This window comes from Hakea prostrata, chromosome 1 (genome assembly GCF_041222555.1).
Source record: "Hakea prostrata isolate BN-2017 chromosome 1, UWA_Hpros_2, whole genome shotgun sequence".
Classification (NCBI taxonomy): Eukaryota; Viridiplantae; Streptophyta; class Magnoliopsida; order Proteales; family Proteaceae; genus Hakea; species Hakea prostrata.
Window position 1 is genome coordinate 11,031,083 of NC_142600.1, and position 18,525 is coordinate 11,049,607.

Below are 18,525 nucleotides of genomic sequence, written 5' to 3' on the forward strand. Positions count from 1 at the left end.
CCTAAAAAGTTAGATGCAAGCCAATATTTTCTTTGGTAAGAGATGTAAACCAATTTTTTTTCTAGGTAAGAGATGCAAATCAATGGCAATTAGTTATCTACTAACTATAGATATTTTATTCACAATTCAAAATCAAATAACAAAAATTACAGAAGAAATAAAAAAACATAGAATATAAAATCAAATAAAAATAATAAAAAAAAAAGAGAAAAAGATAAACGATAAATAAATTGAGAAAGAGAAAGAGTACCTAATTGTGGAGTAGATTTTTTTTCCAAATTTTCTTAACCACGCTTATAGAAAGCAAAGAGAATAAATAGAAAGAAAGAAAAGGAAGAGAATAAATAAGAAGAAAGAGGAGAGAGGATATAGAAGATAATAAATAGGGATTGAAGAGTTACTTTCTAATTATGAATGACATTTCGATTTTTGAATACCTAATAAGATGTTTTTTCAAAAATTTCCTTTAACCAGATTTATAGAAACAGAAGAGAATAAATAGGAAGAAAAGATAAGAGAGAATAGTGGGGAGAATAAATAGAGATTGAGGAATTAGTTTTTAATTAGGAATGATATATGTGCCCATTATTTTACTTTTAAAATGTTGTTCTCAATATTGGGGGGTCAAATAGCGACATTTCACATATAGGAAGAGAAAAAATTGGAAAAAACAAGGGAATTAAGGGAATTTATATAAAAATTTTAAAAATCCATGGTCCCCTCGCCCCTGGATGGAGGTATTGGATATGATTTGAAGAGGAGCTGGATTGGTTCCATCAACATAGCCATAAAGGTCATGTGCATGAAGTAGAGAAAGAAATTGTGATTTCCAGAGGAGATAGTTGCTTCGATCAAGCTTTACAAGTAGGAGAGAAACGATGTTGGTAGGTGAAATCAGAAAATAAGCCATGGGTGAAAAACTGATACCAAGTTAGAATTTTGTTTGAGAGAGAATTTTTCCACACTCAGATTAGTGAATTACAATTTGTTTACGATCAAACTATACAACTTGTTGATACTTTAAATATAACTTAAAACTCTTATTGATCTGGAGATAAGATCAATCAAGGATTGAACTAGTTACGATGGATTTGGAATTCAGAGACTTATCATTTACATGGGATAACCGATTCCATCGGAATTTTGGAAATCCTTGATGACATGGTCGGTGTGGCCCTGTGGGTCATTTTGCTACCTGGACCACCCATGACCCATATGGTTTGTGATCTCACAATGTAATTATTTCAGTGTATATATATCATGATTGGTGAAGACCCAAACAGAGACTGCCTCGGCCACGACAGGACAAAATTTGTGCGATAACAGCATCACATTTATACTATATAACGTATCCAACGGCTGAGATGATTCCGCCCGTGTAACATGTCCATTACAAGGGACCCACCGCTTCCACAACGCCGCCACGGCGGGAACCTAGCTATGAAGGGGGTAGGTAGGTAGCCTAGTAGGTTGGGACCCCTACCCCAAATCTGGCTCGCCAATCAATACATTCCTTTATTTTTTAAGGGCACTTTTGTAATTTCGAGACGCACTTTCACAGTTACAATCAATCTTTCTTCACTCAATAAAATATCATTTAAAAAAAAAAAAAACTTTAATATCAACGTCACCTTTCCTGAAATTTTAAAAAAGCATCAATACACAATCCGATACGGATCAACTTAACGTTAATCGTTTGGCTCAGTCGGTTTTGATTGCAATTACTTCATTGATTTCACCCCCAAATCCAATTCAGTCATCATTTGAATGCCGGGCATTGACCAGTCAAAATTTGTGTTTAAACGGTTGATTTAGCAATTACACGTCAGCTTAATCACCCGATTCGAAACGTCTTCAAAGATGAGCCGGGAAAAAGGAAAATCTGTCTTTTTATGGAATTTTTGTTCTCGCAGGCGATTTCATGCTTTTTTTTTTTCCCTTATTTTTTTCTTCCTCTATCTTTGACTCGTACTTTAACATTACACGGACGCGACCTGGAAGTTAAATCCGATTATCTCTGCCTCAGAGATTTTATCGTCGACGGGGAATTCCGGTCGCCCGCCGGAATTACTCTCCGTAAACCTTTCTAGTCTTCATCGACGACACCGACTTTACCTTTTCGGCTAGTCGTCTATGTTCACTCCATTCTGCTTACACATGTGGATAATCGACTTCAGAATTTTGTAGTTCAAACACATACTGATTTTAGCCCATCTTCTACTTCTGTAGTGTTTCTTTAGGCTGTGAAGCGAAGAAAGGAAAAGGTTGGCAGATCTGGAAACTTGTACGGCTCTAGGAGGGCTTACGGCAGGCAGGTTTCTCTTGGTCTTCTTCAGTTTTCCCTTTTCCTTTTTTTTTTTTTTTTTTTTTTTCCTTCTCATTCTTCCGGCGGAGAGATAGACAAGAGGGCCTTCTTTAGCTGAATATTGATGGTAGTTCACGGAAGAAGCCGTCATCTATGTTGACTGCAACTCTTCCACGATCGATGGGTTTGTGTTTCCGGAATTCTCTCACATGGAATGGAAGATCTTGTTAGCTATGGGAATGCCGGACGAGACGTCGAACAGGTTAGTTTTGTGAAGATTCTCTTAACCTTCGCCGTAAATATCGGATTTTTTTAAAGCAAAATTTTGTAATTTTGGAAGGGTTTTTTTTTTTTTTTTTGGTTGGATCTCAGATTCTGAGTAGTATGCTGTAAAATTTGTGAATATTGGATGAAATTATGTGGGATTCCAGGCGTGCTGCAAGATATTAATTGGAGACTGAATTCTTATTGACCTTGGAATATCTTCTTGACTTGAAGTGTTGATTTACTACTTACAATAACTGTAGCTCATCGCATTGGGATGTGTTGGTCATCACCGCTACGACTTTCTCGCTATTTAGTAAAGCTCGGGCAAAAACAAACAGAATTTGGTTACTGAGTAACATGTGAGGATTCCAAGGGGAAGGTGGCCAGCCCAAAAAACCAGTGCTCCGACGCTACAGTGATCTGCAAAATCAGCACCCACAGTGCCAAGCACATTAGGTCAATAGATGAAAATTGGTTTATCAGCTGCATTGTTGCAGTTGGAAGTGTAACTTTAAATGATTTGAGATATCCTTCCGACCTTCTTTGCTTTTCTTGTTCCATCTAGCTGTCGCATCTGTAAGTAAATTTCCATATCATGAGGATGGCGTTATCTTGTTTTTGGCATTTAGATCCACACAGTTATTGTCTTCTGTGCTGGTACATGGATCTGTGGCTTATATTCCTTAAAATAGTGTATTATCAAGGGCTTAAAGGTCGAATCCATGAAAAAGGGTTTGGGTGATCAATGTATTCCATTGAAGTTTAAAGAAAAATTCTATAGGAGACCAGCTATGATATATGGTGCAGAGTGTTGGGCTGTTAAAAAGAAATATATAGATAAATTTAGTGTAGTAAAAATGAGGATGCTAAGATGGATGAGTGGCAAAACTAGGAAGGATAAAATCATTCTTGATCATATTAGAGTTGGTTTGGGAGTTGCTCCCATAAGTGAGAAGCTTCAGGAAAGTCGTTTGAGGTGGCACGACCATGTTTAACGGAGACCTATAAATGCCCTTGTTCGTAGAAGTGATATAATCCAAATTGAAAAAACTAATAGAGCTAGGGGTAGACCTAAGATAACCTTAAGAGAAGTGGTGAGATATGATATGAATAGCTTAGGCCTTGTATCTAGTATGACCTCAAACAGAACTGATTGGAAGGCAATAATCTATGTAGCCAACCCCATTTAGTTGGGACAAGGCTTATTGTTGTTGTTGTATAAAGGGCTTAAAGAATAGTGTGTGTATCAACTTCCGTGAGTTTATGTATCACCTTCTCCAAAGGACTCTTGATGAGCTCATGCTCTATACTAGATGTCAAATGTGGCAAGAAAGTAGCTAGAGTTTTTTGCCTTAACAGAAGCACAGCAGTTGGAGCGCTTAAAATTCTGGAGAAGACTAGGAAAGCACCGAAAGGGACCATGTATAAGGTAGTTAAATTGATCCAAAAATGTGAATTCTTGGAAGTTAGAAGGCTTTTTTGACTGTTTAAGGATTCAAAGGATGAAAGAGGGTGATCAGTCATCAGAGAAACCTTGACTTTTAAATTCAAGTCTTGGATGTTATCTGGCTATGGTTGCATGCTCATATTGTATGAGTTGATTATAAAATCCTATTTGTTCAGGTCAACTCTGAAACTTTTTGATGTTGCTGAATCATTGGAACTTCATAAAATATAGGGTCTTTCGAGAAATATCCACATTAACAGGCATGGGATTCCCCTTATATGGGTCTGGTATGGGGCCAGATGGGCAGACATGATATCCGCGGGGAAAGAAAGAGGGGCCAGCAAACGTTGCAACAACATGCAAACAGGACCCGGGGGAGATTGAGGGGATTAATGTGAAATTCTTTGCGGCCACCAAATTTGAGGCTTTTTAACGTTACAATTCTTTTAAAGCATAAAAGCATTTTTCACATTCTTATAAATTCCAACCCATGTTAGCTATATTTTCCTTTGTCTCCTTATATGTTATTCTCTTTACATTTATAACATAATATAAAATATCGTTTTCTTATCTATAAGAGTTCAGTAGGGTTCGCTAGACAAACAATCTAGAGTTGCTAGTATAGGGAGGAATTTCTTCATTGGTGTTGAGGCGTCGCAGTATGGAACGTTGTTGTACCCAATCCAACCATCGGATGGATAAAATGCCACTATGATTCTTTATGTATCAAATTTCAGGCTCAAGTTTTTGAGGCTACATGATCATCATTAGAAAAAGGATTGCAACTTCAAATATTAATATTTAGGTACATATATTACTGCCACATGGAAGAATGGTGTGGCAAATAAAATAATTGGATATACAGGGGAGTGGTATTTACAGGTCTTGTATGTGAAATCTCAGAATTCATTCATATAATCCCCACCCCCCAAAAAAATAAAAATAATAATAAATAAGTAAAATTCAAATGGTATATGTTCACATGAATGTCCCTGTGCTCCCTTAGTGGTCCTGATCCTAGATTTTTCAATGGTTTGTTTTCTATGTGGCAAACATCTTTTGAGCTGAAAATTGACTCAAGAGAATGTAACCTGGAAATCTTACTGTCTGGAAAATTTCAGCCCCATCTTGCCTGGTCTGTGTGGCAGAAGTAGATGCCTGTTGGGAAAATCTGGTCCTTTGGTTTTTGTATATAATCCTTAGTGTATGGATATTGTGCATTAATAGATAGATACTTATTACTGATTAATCTAGATATCAGTAAACATATGTGATAGTTTTGCTTCATTTTATTGTGAGAAACAAAGATTTTGTATCTTGAGCCATATGTTGGATTACCATTTTCTCCTGTTACCTTTCAGAAGAGCTTTATATAGTGATTTTTGCTTTGAATGGGCTATGATAACTCTTGCAGGCATTAATAGCTCTAAAGAAAGGTGCTCAATTGCTCAAGTATGGTCGCAAAGGGAAGCCAAAGTTTTGCCCGTTCAAACTTTCAAATGTATGTTGGCTGACATTTTCTTTCTGTAAACTGTATTGCTTTTGAGTGTCTGGTTTCTTATAGTCATCCATGGGTATACTAGATCTTATGTTAAGGTCATGTTCTTTTGACTGCAAATGCAAATTTATGTGCCTTTTTGGCTGTTTGGGCTTGACTTGTATCATAATGGCGCAAATACAGGTATGAACAGGACAATTCTGACTTACATCGATCTGTCATATTTATATCCATGAAATGCTTGATTTGTTGTAGATTTTTGTGCTTGTATTGGAAGTCTCTCTATGAGAGATTGATATATTGGTGACATCTCTCATACATACTGAACATGTCTGATGTTAAGAATTTTGAATTTGAATGAAAAGTTTAGAGCTGCATTTTTTTGCATGGCTGTAAAGAACTTGCTGTTTTTTTCATGAGAAAACCTTATAACATTCTTGTATCTGTCTGTATGCTGAATGGGCGAACAATCATTCTGGTCAAACTTGCTGATTGTGAGCCAAAGGTTCTATTTCTTTAATGGTTGTTTCGCATCGAGATGCATCACTAGTTCTGCACCATATAAACAAACAATTGGTGTACTTTCTCACTAATAAATGATAGCCTTGAATTTATTTTAAGGTTTATATAAATGTACTCTATAGTACTTTTTAAAATTCTGTCAAATGTTTTAGTGAACCAGCTTTTATAACCTATTTGCATGCATAGTTAGTCTATGTCGACAATTTACTAGTATTGCTTATCACTATCTCACTTAAATTCACAGGATGAGTCATCCTTGACCTGGCTTTCAAGTGGTGAAGAAAGAACATTGAAGTTAGCTTCTGTCTCAAATATAATCCCTGGACAAAGAACTGTAAGATTTTTAGCTTTTCTAATTTGATATATTTCCTGACTTTTTACTGCGACATTCATTTAAGCTGTGGCGTTAGCTATTTTATTATATGCTATCGCTTACATCTTGGCAATTAAATTTATTTGTTTTTCGGTTGTACTGTGTCAGTCTGTCTTCCAACGGTTTCCGCTGCCCGACAAGGATTACTTGTCTTTTTCTCTTTTATATGCCAGTGGAAAACGATCGCTTGATCTGGTTCGTACGCCTACAAAATTTCTTCTCCCAATTATTTGATTGGTGTCTCCTTAGTTTCTGTTTAGCTGTCACTTTTTAGTTTTCTTTCTGTAGATAATTATTGTAAATCTTATATTGGTCACTTTTCAGATTTGTAAGGACAAAACTGAGGTGGACTTGTGGATTACTGGCCTTAAAGCATTGATATCTTCTGGTCGATGTGGACGTTCGAAAATTGATGGATGGAATGATGGACTTTACTTTGATGTAATTCTACTTGTGTTGAATTCTGATCCCTTTAAACGCCCCCACCACCAACCCACCCCCATCTGCTGCTCAAATAAACGTTGACAGAATAAACTCTCTCATGCAAACATAAATACCTGCTTGGTTTTGCAAAAATCTTTCATGCCATTTTGGGATCTTCAACAGTTGAATGGCGTTTTCATGCTGTCCTCATGTAGTACTAAAAACCAAAATAGTAGTAGGTTATGGTTTAGTGTCTCATTTTGTATTAGCCATGATGTAAATTTGACCAAGCAGAAGATGCCAGCAGAAGGAAATGCTTCTTTTACAACAGAAAAATGATACTTTAGTCCTTTTGGTTTTGGCTTAAAATTAAAAAAAGGGGAAACTTTTCCATTTTTCACATCACAAGCTTAGTTTTTCTGTTGCCGGATTTGTGGTATACAATTGTTCTCTGAGGCCTTATTTCAGTACTTGTATTTTTCGTTTGGGAATACTTTACAAAATTGTGTCCCTTGAGGATTGTAAATTTTCTTGGTTGATAATGAAAAGAAAGAGATTGTCTTTGGTATTAAGAAGATTATTAGGAGGTTGAGCTACCAGTTTTTATCTCTGGTCTATGAGAAGAAAAGGTTTGTTCTGTACAGTAATGCTTTGTTCACAGAGCATCCCTAGGATGTCTTCTTGCATGTCATGCTGATGTATGGCTTTGTGATTTTTTGTTTCAGGGTGGCAGAGACTTGACATCAAGTAGTCCAAGTGACAGTTCCATTAGTTGCATGCGTGATATTAGCTCTCCAGAAGCCTCTGTTGATTGCAACACAAGTATTTTTCCCAGGTGTTATCCTACTCTAGAGAGTTCTGAGCATTCTGAAATGTCACATGTAGCATTAGACCGTACAAATATGCAAGTAAAAGGATCTGGTTCAGATGCCTTTCGAATTAGTGTTTCAAGTGCCCCTAGTACTTCTAGTCATGGTTCTGCACAGGATGATTGTGAGGCTTTAGGAGATGTATACATTTGGGGTGAGATTATGTGTGATAATTTTGTGAAGGTTGGGGCTGATAAGAATGTTCTTCCTTTGAGCCCAAGAACTGATGTGCTTCTTCCTAAGCCATTGGAGTCTAATTTAGTGTTGGATGTTCATCATATAGCCTGTGGGGTTAGGCATGCTGCACTTGTTACAAGGCAAGGAGAAGTTTTTACATGGGGTGAAGAATCTGGTGGACGGCTTGGTCATGGAGTTGGGAAAGATGTTATTCAACCTCGTCTGGTGGAATCTTTAGCGACCTGCAGTGTTGATTTTGTTTCCTGTGGAGAGTTCCATACTTGCGCTGTCACCATGGCAGGAGAACTTTATAGTTGGGGAGATGGCACCCATAATGCAGGGCTACTTGGTCATGGTACTGATGTGAGTCACTGGATACCCAAGAGACTAGCAGGTCCTCTAGAAGGACTTCAGGTTGCTTCAGTTACCTGTGGTCCTTGGCATACAGCCTTGATAACATCAATGGGTCAGCTGTTCACATTTGGTGATGGGACCTTTGGTGTGTTGGGCCATGGCAACAAAGAAAGTGTTGCTTACCCAAGAGAAGTTGAATCTCTGATGGGGTTGAAAACAATTGCTGTTGCTTGTGGTGTATGGCATACTGCTGCCGTGGTGGAAGTCATTGTGACCCAATCTAGTGCTAGCGTTTCGTCGGGTAAATTGTTTACTTGGGGCGATGGAGACAAAAATCGTTTAGGCCATGGAGACAAGGAGCCGCGATTGAAACCCACCTGTGTGCCGTCCCTGATTGATTATAATTTTCATAAACTTGCTTGTGGCCATAGTCTAACAATTGGCTTAACCACATCAGGACATGTTTTTACAATGGGAAGTACAGTTTATGGCCAGCTTGGGAATCCCAATGCTGATGGCAAATTACCTTGCTTGGTGGAAGACAAGCTTGCGGGTGAATCTGTTGAAGAGGTTGCTTGTGGTGCATATCACATAGCAGTGCTGACAGCAAAGAATGAGGTATACACTTGGGGAAAGGGAACAAATGGGAGACTGGGACATGGGGACATTGAAGATCGGAAAACACCAACATTGGTAGAAGCTTTAAAGGATAGACATGTTAAATATATTGCCTGTGGTTCAAACTTCACTGCAGCGATATGTCTTCACAAATGGGTATCTGGAGCCGAGCAGTTTCAGTGCTCAGCATGTAGACAGGCCTTTGGATTTACTCGGAAAAGGCACAATTGCTATAACTGTGGCCTTGTGCACTGCCATGCCTGTAGCTCCAGAAAAGCTTTAAGGGCAGCCCTGGCTCCTAATCCTGGCAAGCTTCATCGTGTGTGTGATTCCTGTTTTGCCAAGCTGAACAAAGTTTCGGAAACAAGTAATAACAGCAACAGGAGAAATGTGGTACCTCGACTTTCAGGTGAAAACAGAGACAGGTTAGACAAGGCTGATATAAGATTATCCAAGGCTTTGACCCCCACTAATTTGGATTTGATCAAGCAGCTAGATAGCAAAGCAGCCAAACAGGGAAAGAAGGCAGACACGTTCTCACTTGTTAGAGCTTCCCAAACACTCTCTCTTATACAACTAAAAGATATAGCTTTGGCAAGTACAGTTGACATGCGCCGTGCAGTTCCCAAACCAGTTCTGACATCTGTAGGTCAGTCTGGAACTAGCTCCAGGGCAGTGTCACCATTCTCAAGAAAACCCAGCCCGCCACGTTCTGCCACACCTGTTCCTACAATGTCAGGCCTTTCTTTCTCTAAAAGCATCACAGATAGCCTCAAGAAAACAAATGAACTCCTGAATCAAGAAGTACTGAAGCTGCGAGCACAGGTGCATATATTTTCGTTGGAAATATTATTCCGTTGCTCTACCTGTGATCCCTAGGTAATTGTCATCTGCATGCTGAATGTGTCATTTTTTTGTGTGGACCTGGTATAGGTTGATAGCCTGAGACAACAGTGTGAACTTCAAGAATTTGAGCTGCGGAAATCAGAAAAGAGAATCCAAGAAGCTAAAATGGTGGCTGCAGAAGAATCCGCCAAGTCTAAAGCTGCAAAAGAAGTAATAAAATCCCTGACTGCTCAGGTAATTTTCGTATTCAGACATGTTCTTTTCAGTTATTGGCCTTGAACAGGATTCATTAGTGACCACTTTCCCGAACTTTGCATTGCATATAACTTCTCTATTTTGGTTCAATGTGCTTTTACTTTAGTTTTCACATGTCATGATGAAGTTGATAATTTAGCCATTACATCGTGATGCAGAATTGAAGACATATTTAAGAAAGAAGAAGCCCATTGGGTCAGGCCCATCAAAAGCCTAAAGCTATCACCCAAATCAGCCCATGACGTTCATGGGCTATGGCTGTTTTAGCGGATTAAAGTTAACCCACATATTTTGATCTCCATGGTTTAGACCTAAGCCCAAGTCTAGTTCTTGAAAAGTCAATAAAAAATATTGTTCTTTGAAAATAAAAGAACTCATTGTCAAAGGAGTTTTCCTTTGTCAAGAGTTAGGTAATAGTTGAGTTCTTAATAGGTAGATGGTGTTAGCTAGTGGCTGGATGTTACCATTAATGTTTATGTTTCTTTATAATACTATATAAAGAGACTTATGTAAGAGGTGAGGACACACCACTCATCAATTGAAATCAAATTGTTTTGTTAGCATTCCTTCTTTATGGAGAATCCTAGTTTGATCAATGTAGGTTGGTGTTTGATTCAATCGATCCACCTTGCAGTGTGAAGCCCGGGTGTTACATTGTTATTCTCAATTCCCTCATATTGTCCTTTCAATTTTTTCATCATAGTTCTGCCCCTATTTTGAAAATCTATTCACCATGTATTGTTATGCTATTATCCTTATAATACCACTCTAGTTTCAGCCCTCTTTACATCTAATTTTTGTTTCATCGTAAGTCTATCAAATTTGAAATTGATTCCCTGTGAAAGGTCCTATTTGGATACTGTTTTGATCAATCAAATATAGTACTATATTACATCGGTTATTTGAAGATTGAATTTATGATGACCCTCATTACACATAATTTTTGGGATGAATACAAAGATTCATTACCTAAGGGAGGAGGGACATGCGGCAGGTGTACAAAGAGAAAGAAGATACAAAGCACTAGGCAATAATGGACTAAAATGGACTAAAAGACAAGGCCAAGGGGCCAAGCTCGAGAGCCAAACCTAGAAATCACACTATTTCTTGACTTGGCAAGGATCACAAGTGGTAGAGCATCACGTTTGAGGGATTTCTTGACCTAGATGCTTCGGTGGTGCCTGGAGCAGCATTGCAGGATATGAAAGTTGTAGTAGCATGGCCGAAGAGGCTTTTTAGCTGTTATAGAGCTGAAAAAGAATTTAGAAGCCCTAATATCAGAACCAGAGACAAAGAGGTTACAACAGGCTCAAAATCTCCATTCGAAGCAGGGTCTTCAATAGAGTTGACTTAAGAAGCTTTGCATTGATAAACGGTAGCAAGGAGATTAGGGCATGGCAAAACAGAAGTGGCAGTTGCTGGGAAGGAGGGCACGTAATAGATCTTAGCATGGTGAGAGAGAAGTAGGAAGAAAGGAAGATAGAGGAAGAGTAAGTGGAAGCTAGGAGGGAGGGAGGGCAGGAGGGGGGAGATAGAGAGAAGAGACTCGTTCACACGAGGAATAGTGAGAGAATGAAGAGAGAGAGACAGACACGAAACATGCAGATGTCCCTTCTCCCAGAGGGATTCTCCGACTTTGGCTCACTACCGTACTCAATCAAATTGGAGAGAGAGAGAGAGAGAGAGAGAGAGAGGCAGATATTAAACTCTTCATTTACTCCTTTAGATCCACAAAGTGTGTAGCAGCTTCAAATATTTAGAAGGCCAGACCAGCAGGGACGATGAGGGTGAAGAGCAGAGAGGAGGGGAGAAGCAGAAGACAAAGGAGAGAGAGGGAGAGAGCTCGTGTGTAGTGAGGCTCTCCCCTATGTACTCTTATACATTATTAAAACTCTTCATTTAACCCTTAAGGTCCGTGAAGCGTGTAGTAGCTTCAGATATTTAAAAGGCTAGACTAGCAAGGATGATGAGGGTGAAGAGAAAAGAAGAGGAGAGAAGCATAAGACAAAGGAGAAGGGAGAGAGCTCGTGTGTATTGAGGCTCTCCCCTATGTATTTTCTTTATTGAATAGAACCCAATCTCAGTTGAGGAAAATTTTACTAAACTGTGTTACATAAAAAAGGAACATTACATAGTGCCTAGAATCTCCCCAATCTACTGAAAAAATAAACGATCCTGAGGAGATTACTAGTCAATCAAACAATAAGAAAAAAAGAAAGTAACCATCCATTAGCTGGAGCATAATATCTCCTATGCCTAGCTGGCAACATCCATTCTTGAACATGGGTCCAAAGAGTTACTTGTGAAAGATGTCTCCTAGTTGCTTAGTAGTAGAAACAAAGGGATTAACAATCTTCTTTTTCAAAGCAACATCTCGAACAAAATGGCAATTAACTTTGATGTGCTTAGCAATGCTCATGGAAGACAAGACTACTAGCAATATAGATTGCAGTTTGACTGTCACAAAACGTTCTCATAGGTTGAGTTACTAACAACCCCAACTCAAGGACTGAATCCATGACAACTCACTAGTAGTTTGAACTATGGCTCTACATTTAGCTTTGGCACCTAACTCCTGTTCACCCTAGCTCTCGAGGTCCTCTCCCGGATCCTCCAGTCTAATACGGATCAGCTCCTCATCTCACCTATTCCCAAGTGCAGATCCTCTAACCTCACCCACCTCGCCTTTGCGGATGATCTTCTCCAAAGCTGACCATCAATCCATTTCCACCATTCTTTCCTCCCTCTCTTTGTTTGAATCTCTTTTCGGCCTCCGTGTCAACCTCAACAAATCCACTCTCTTTCTCTCCGGTGTCTCGGATGCTACCCGAGCTTCTCTCCTACAGCTTTTAGGGTCAGTCCTGGCTCCTTCCCTGTGACCTACCTTGGCCTCCCTCTTATCCCCGGTAGGCTCACCCGCCATCACTGCTCTCTTATGCTTGACCATATTAGGAAAAAGCTTCAACTTTGGAAAGGCAAGCTTCTTTCCTTTGCAGGGAGAGTGGTGCTCATTCAATTTGTCCTCCATTCTTCTTACCTTTATTGGAGTGGTATCTTCTCTATCCCCAAATCCATTATTCAGTCCATGGAGTCCCTCTTTTGTGCCTTCCTCTAGAAAGGTCAAGAAGCTTTCAGATTCCTTCATCCGATCTCTTGGGCGGCGTGTCGCCCCAAAGCTGAGGGTGGCCTTGGCATCCGTCGTATCCTTGATGTTAACTTGGCCTGCCTCCTTAAGCTCATTTGGAAGATTGCTTCCAAGCATGACTCCATCTGGGTCTCGTGGGTCTATTCTTACATTCTCAAACAGGATTCTTTTTGGACTGCTTTCTGCCCCTCAAACCCTTCCTGGATCTGGAGGAAAATCCTTCTCCTTCAGCCCTGTGCCCTCTCTGCCATCTCTATCCAAGTCTCGAATGGTTCCTCCACCCTCTTCTGGCTAGACCCTTGGCATTCGTTGGGCATTCTCGTCAACCTTCTTGGTCCCCGTGCAGTCTATGAGACCCGCATCCCTAAGATTGGCACCCTGGACACCTTCATCTCCCACGGGGCTTGGCCCCTCTCCCCCACCCTAGTCTCACTCATGTTTGGAATGCGCTCCCCCCGATCCCCAGCCTGACTTGAGATACCTCCATTTGGTCCCCATCACCTTCTAAATCATTTACCGCCTCCGTCGCTTGGAATCTTCTCCGCCCCCCCCCCCCAATCCCCTGGTCCCATTTGGTTTGGTTCAAAGGCCACATTCCCCATCATACCCTCACCTTTGGAGAGCTTTCAACTAAGCTCTCCCTATCCAATCCTTCCTCATCAGCCACCACATCCCCGCCAACCCTAGCTGCACCCTTTGGCTGGAGTGCTTCAGAGGACATTGACCACCTTTTATTCTCCTGTCCCTTCTCCCGTCACATTCCCCATCATACCCTCACCTTTGGAGAGCTTTCAACTATGCTCTCCCTACCCAATCCTTCCTCATCAGCCGCCACATCCCCGCCAACCCTAGCTGCACCCTTTGCTGGAGTGGTTCAGAGGACATTGATCACCTTTTCTTCTCCTGTCCCTTCTCCCGTCCCCTTTGGGATAGAGCCCTTGCTTCCATTTGGCCTCACTCGAGGCGCTCACATGGGTTCGTTCGTGATTGGTATTGGATCTCGAGGAATTTTGCCGGTCACTCCATCTGTGACCGCCTTGGCCAGCTAGTCTTTAGTGCCGCCATCCATCACATTTGGTGGGAGCGCAACCTTAGAAGATGGACTCCCAAATTGCAATCCCTAGACATGATTTGGAAAACCATCTTCTTTGATGTTTCATCTAGATTGCTCTACCTCCCCCACCCCCTGTTGCTGACAGCCCCATAAATAGGTTGATTGTTAGTTTCTGGGGCCAAAACTGCTCCATCCTCTCCCCCTCTTGAGCTCACTGCTCCTCCTCCCCCCCTCTCTTTCTTTCATGTCTGCCCTTTGTTTTCTTCTGTTGTAGTGCTGCTTGTTTTTCTTTTTAATATATTATTCATTCATCCAAAAAAAAATGATGAGGTTGGTAGTAGATCGTCGATCACCATCAGCCATGCCTAATCAGCATCAGAATACCCGGTGCTGTCATGTGATGGTGAGGATGATAGACATGCCCCTTTCATGGTGCTCCTTTAAGGTATTTAAGATGTGACATATAGCTTCCCAAAGGATCTTCTTGGGAGAATGCATAAACTAACTCGCTGCAGAGACAGTAAAGGATATGCCTGGTTTAGTAACTGAAAGATATATAAGCTTGCCTACAAGTTGTCTGTACCAATGGGGATGTTCAAATTCCTCACTGTCATTAGAACCAAGTTTTTAAGGTGGATCCATGGGAGTATCTATAGGTTTGGCTGCAAGGAATCCAGTAACAGTCGATTGACCAATGACATACTTCCTTCGAGACAAATTGATCTCCTTTCTTCAGATCATTTCAATTCCAAAAAAATACCGAAGTAAACCCAAATCCTTCATTTGGAAGTGCTGGTGAAGATAGGTTTTGACTTTGGCTATACCAGGAGATTCATTGTCAGATATGATAGTATCATTTACATATACTACCAGAATTATTTGATTTGATCTTTTCCAGTGGAGCCTGTGACTTGGTTGAACTGGTTTGTGCTGCTTCTTTTATTTTAATGGCTGTATCTTTGCTCAGATGCAAAAGCAGCTGACAAATCCAATTATCTCTAGTATGTCCAGTTCTGTTTCTGTGGTGAAGAGCAAGAACATCGTCCTTACCTTCTGCCCCTATAAGAATCGAATCCTTACCCTCCCTTACTTTGTCAGCCTGTCATTTCATATCAGTATTTTGAGTCAGGGCAATATTCCAAATCACTTCTTCCCATTTAAATTTTAGATTCATTACCCATTTTGTTGCATCTTCTTCTTTTATGGCAGCACAAACACATGTAAATGGAGAACAGGACTCATGAGAATCTGTTGTTTTTTTATCTTCATATTCGGCTTCACTTGCTAGCAACTGAAATATTTGATTTTGTTCTTTATGCTGCCAATAGATTCCCTCTTTTCAGCTGGAGGATGATATTGTTGAAGCTCATTTCATTTCTTCTACCTATTGCCTTGATGTTCAGTAAAAGGTTATTTTGGAGCTTCGCAGCATGAGCAAATTTCTGTTATAATTAAAAAACTCTTTGAGGCATGTGTTCGTCATTCATGTCTTAAGGAGATCTCATAAAGCAGCATTTTCAGTGGTACAAAAAATTCATAGATAGGGAATTCATGGAATTAATAACCATGACTTAGCAAGATCTTTAGAATCTGGTGGGGTAATTCTTTCATTTTTAAACCTAATATTGACCCACCCCCAAGAGAAACAGTGACATTTCTAGCCCATGGCAGGTACATTCATCCATTCAAAGCAATAGTATTGAGTCTGGTATTTGTGTCATATAGTGCACTGTTGATGTTCCTAGAGGAAGTGCGCAGACCACTACCGTTTGCCATGCATTAAGAACAAAAGGAATAAACTGATTATCAGTGGGGAGCAACATCAGAAGGGAAATGGTATGGGGAGCAGTGAACTGTTGTTTCAAACTAGCCTACTGAGAACTTAAAAAGTTTGCTGACCAACCAGAACTTTTGTGATGCAAACAAATGGAAACATCGCAGAAAATGTTGCTCGAGGACCTCAGGCAAGAAAGAAGAAAGCCAGCCATGCCTTGTGCTTGCGGCAACAGGACTTGCAGATCTATTGGCCAGGAAGAAGAAATATGATTCCTTGATCCAGGGTGCAAGATCAGGGCTGCTTTGGTACTTCATTTTGAAAGCAACATTCACCCACACATTGAAGAGAATGATTTATGTGGTTTGACCTTAGTATACTCCATGAAGCAAGTCCCAAGAGCGTGTCCATGTTTTGAGATTGCCAATATGCACTATTTTGTACAGATCTTTATGCCATAGTTTCCAATAATCCATTTTACTTTATTGGGCAATTTCTTCCATTTTACAACTACAGTATACCGCCTTTCTAGTTTTTGGTCATCGGATTGTAAACCAATCTTCAGCAAGGTTCAATCTATTCAAGGATATTTAGTTTACCTTAGGATTAAATTGATATGAACTTCTTTATGGTTAATTTTCATCTTGTATGCTGTGCTTTTAATGCATATACTCCTTTCACCGTGAATGTAACGGTTATTGTGAATTGTGTAAATCTGCAACTGGTTGCCATGTGTTGTACTGATTATGGCTTGCAATGTTGTCCAGCTTAAGGGTATGGCTGAGAGACTGCCACCTGGTGCTTATGAGACTGAAAGCCTGAAGACGGTTCATGTACCAAATGGCTTGGAACCTAATGGGATTTTTCACTCTGAAACGATTGGAGAATATCATTTAAGATCTGATGCAAAGAATGGTGCTCAGTTGGCTAATGCTACAGTAGCTGACTCTAGCAATGTTAATCCCACTCCAGGGCAGGCCTATATTACAAGAAATGCTCGTGGAACCACTGAAGCTGATCCCTACATGCAAAATCGGGGAAGTGTCACGTCCAAGATAATGAATAACCATGCAGAGATGGGATTTCGAAATGGCAATGCCGGAGTATATGCCGATGTTAGCATGTCTGAGGCTGCTGGTGGCAAGGAAACTGTGTCTTTGCAAAATGGTGAGAGTGGTACGAAAGCAAGGAATCCTGCTCCAGGCAATGGTCATCAAGTTGAGGCTGAATGGATTGAGCAGTATGAACCTGGTGTATATATAACCCTTGTAGCCCTCCGAGACGGAACCCGAGATCTCAAGCGAGTGCGCTTCAGGTACCTCTCTATCCCTCTCTCTCTAATATGGTTAGCATCTAGGATGAGGTAAACATCTTTCCTGCCTACATAGATAATGATTGAAGTTTAGGAGGCATTAGATTATTGGGGCTGTTAATTGGCTTATGATCAATTTTGATGTTGGAAATGCATTTGCAGCCGGAGAAGGTTTGGAGAACATCAAGCTGAGTCTTGGTGGTCTGCGAATCGTGATAAGGTGTACGAAAAATATAACGTTAGAGGCTCGGACAAGTCATCAGGGATTTCCAGTCAGGCATCTTTGAGACCCGAGGAAGCTGTCTCACCTACTTCGCAACCTTAGTGGGAGAAAAGACTTCGCCTTCGAAACATTTTGGATCCGAGAATGTGATTGTTTCTAAGGCCATGGTGCAGGTCCCTGCTCTGCTGGAGGGGTTGACTTTTATCTTTTTTGCCCCCTTAATTTATATCTTTGTTAATTTTTAATTTAATCTCTGGGTATCTGCCCTTTATCCTACCTATTGTATGTGATGTATATAAAAGGAAAAAAATATCATCAATTTGTGAGATGACGTGGGCAGTAAAAAGATAGAGGTTAAAGTTTTTGGTTATGTTGCTTCCTCATGGCCTGTACTTGTCTTTTCTGCAACTACGGAGTTTTTTTTTTTTTTTTTTTACACAAATATCGTCCTCTGGCTACTGCGGAGAATGTAAATTTTACACATTTTGGAGAGTAGAAGATTGGTCCGTTGTTGTTCGAACATTTGCAGGTTGGTTCTACATGGTGATGGTGGAGGGTATTGGTATTGGTTCTTGTGTGCATCTATACGATGGATTGTATCCTACCGGGCATAAACTAAAAAGCTGGACCACTGGTGGCCGATACAACCAATCTATTATCATTTATCAGTCCCTGATGATATCGATACATTAGCAATAGGATACAGAATTACAGACGCAGAGGAACGTGCTTGGCGTGAGGTGCGGCTCATTTATCATCTGGGGGTATGGCCCTGTCAATTGGTTAAGCCGAACTATTTATTCTAACATTTGAAATCGAGTTTGGAAGGAGGGGGGCCTTTCTCATCGTACCGATGCTTTATGTTGGGAATCAAAGGCAAGTTCGAATAATTGATGTCGAGGAGTCGAGATTGGAACTGAATCTGGTTGAAGAGAGTAGAACGAACAGGCGATTCAAGAGTCTTCAGAAAATACGGCCAAGACAAGCAAGTACAATCAGATTGTCTCAGTTAAGTAGCTCTAATGCTTGTTTCCTTACACTCTTTTTCTTCGCAACGTGAAAG

The 18,525-nt window shown here is 40.3% G+C and overlaps 1 protein-coding gene across 3 annotated transcripts; it reads left to right on the top strand.

Annotated features, from left to right (window-relative positions):
• The first annotated feature begins 1,892 nt into the window (after positions 1 to 1,892).
• On the top strand, positions 1,893 to 18,501 carry LOC149027447 (PH, RCC1 and FYVE domains-containing protein 1-like). Of its 3 annotated transcripts, none has more exons than XR_016174557.1 (9): positions 1,893 to 2,567; positions 5,434 to 5,520; positions 6,284 to 6,373; positions 6,521 to 6,607; positions 6,737 to 6,853; positions 7,561 to 9,678; positions 9,787 to 9,933; positions 15,825 to 15,989; positions 16,095 to 16,649. XR_016174557.1 is itself a non-coding variant. In XM_089162617.1 (9 exons), the coding sequence occupies exons 1-9, from the start codon at positions 2,520 to 2,522 to the stop codon at positions 17,562 to 17,564; spliced, it is 3,405 nt and encodes a 1,134-aa protein (XP_089018743.1). In that variant the 5' UTR covers positions 1,894 to 2,519; the 3' UTR covers positions 17,565 to 18,501. The 3 variants fall into 3 exon arrangements, 2 of the variants coding, with proteins under 2 accessions (XP_089018747.1, XP_089018743.1); XM_089162617.1 differs by lacking the exons at positions 15,825 to 15,989; positions 16,095 to 16,649 and adding exons at positions 16,695 to 17,242; positions 17,402 to 18,501 and having other exon boundaries at positions 1,894 to 2,567; XM_089162621.1 differs by having other exon boundaries at positions 15,825 to 16,650.
• The last annotated feature ends 24 nt before the right edge of the window (positions 18,502 to 18,525 follow it).

Bases quoted from the DNA above. Each gene is read 5' to 3' on its own strand.
- LOC149027447 (XM_089162617.1), top strand. From the start codon at position 2,520: ATGGAAGATCTTGTTAGCTATGGGAATGCCGGACGAGACGTCGAACAG. The intron at 5,521-6,283 runs GTATGTTGGCTG...TTAAATTCACAG, and splicing joins GCCCGTTCAAACTTTCAAAT to GATGAGTCATCCTTGACCTG. The intron at 6,854-7,560 runs GTAATTCTACTT...TTTTTGTTTCAG, and splicing joins ATGATGGACTTTACTTTGAT to GGTGGCAGAGACTTGACATC.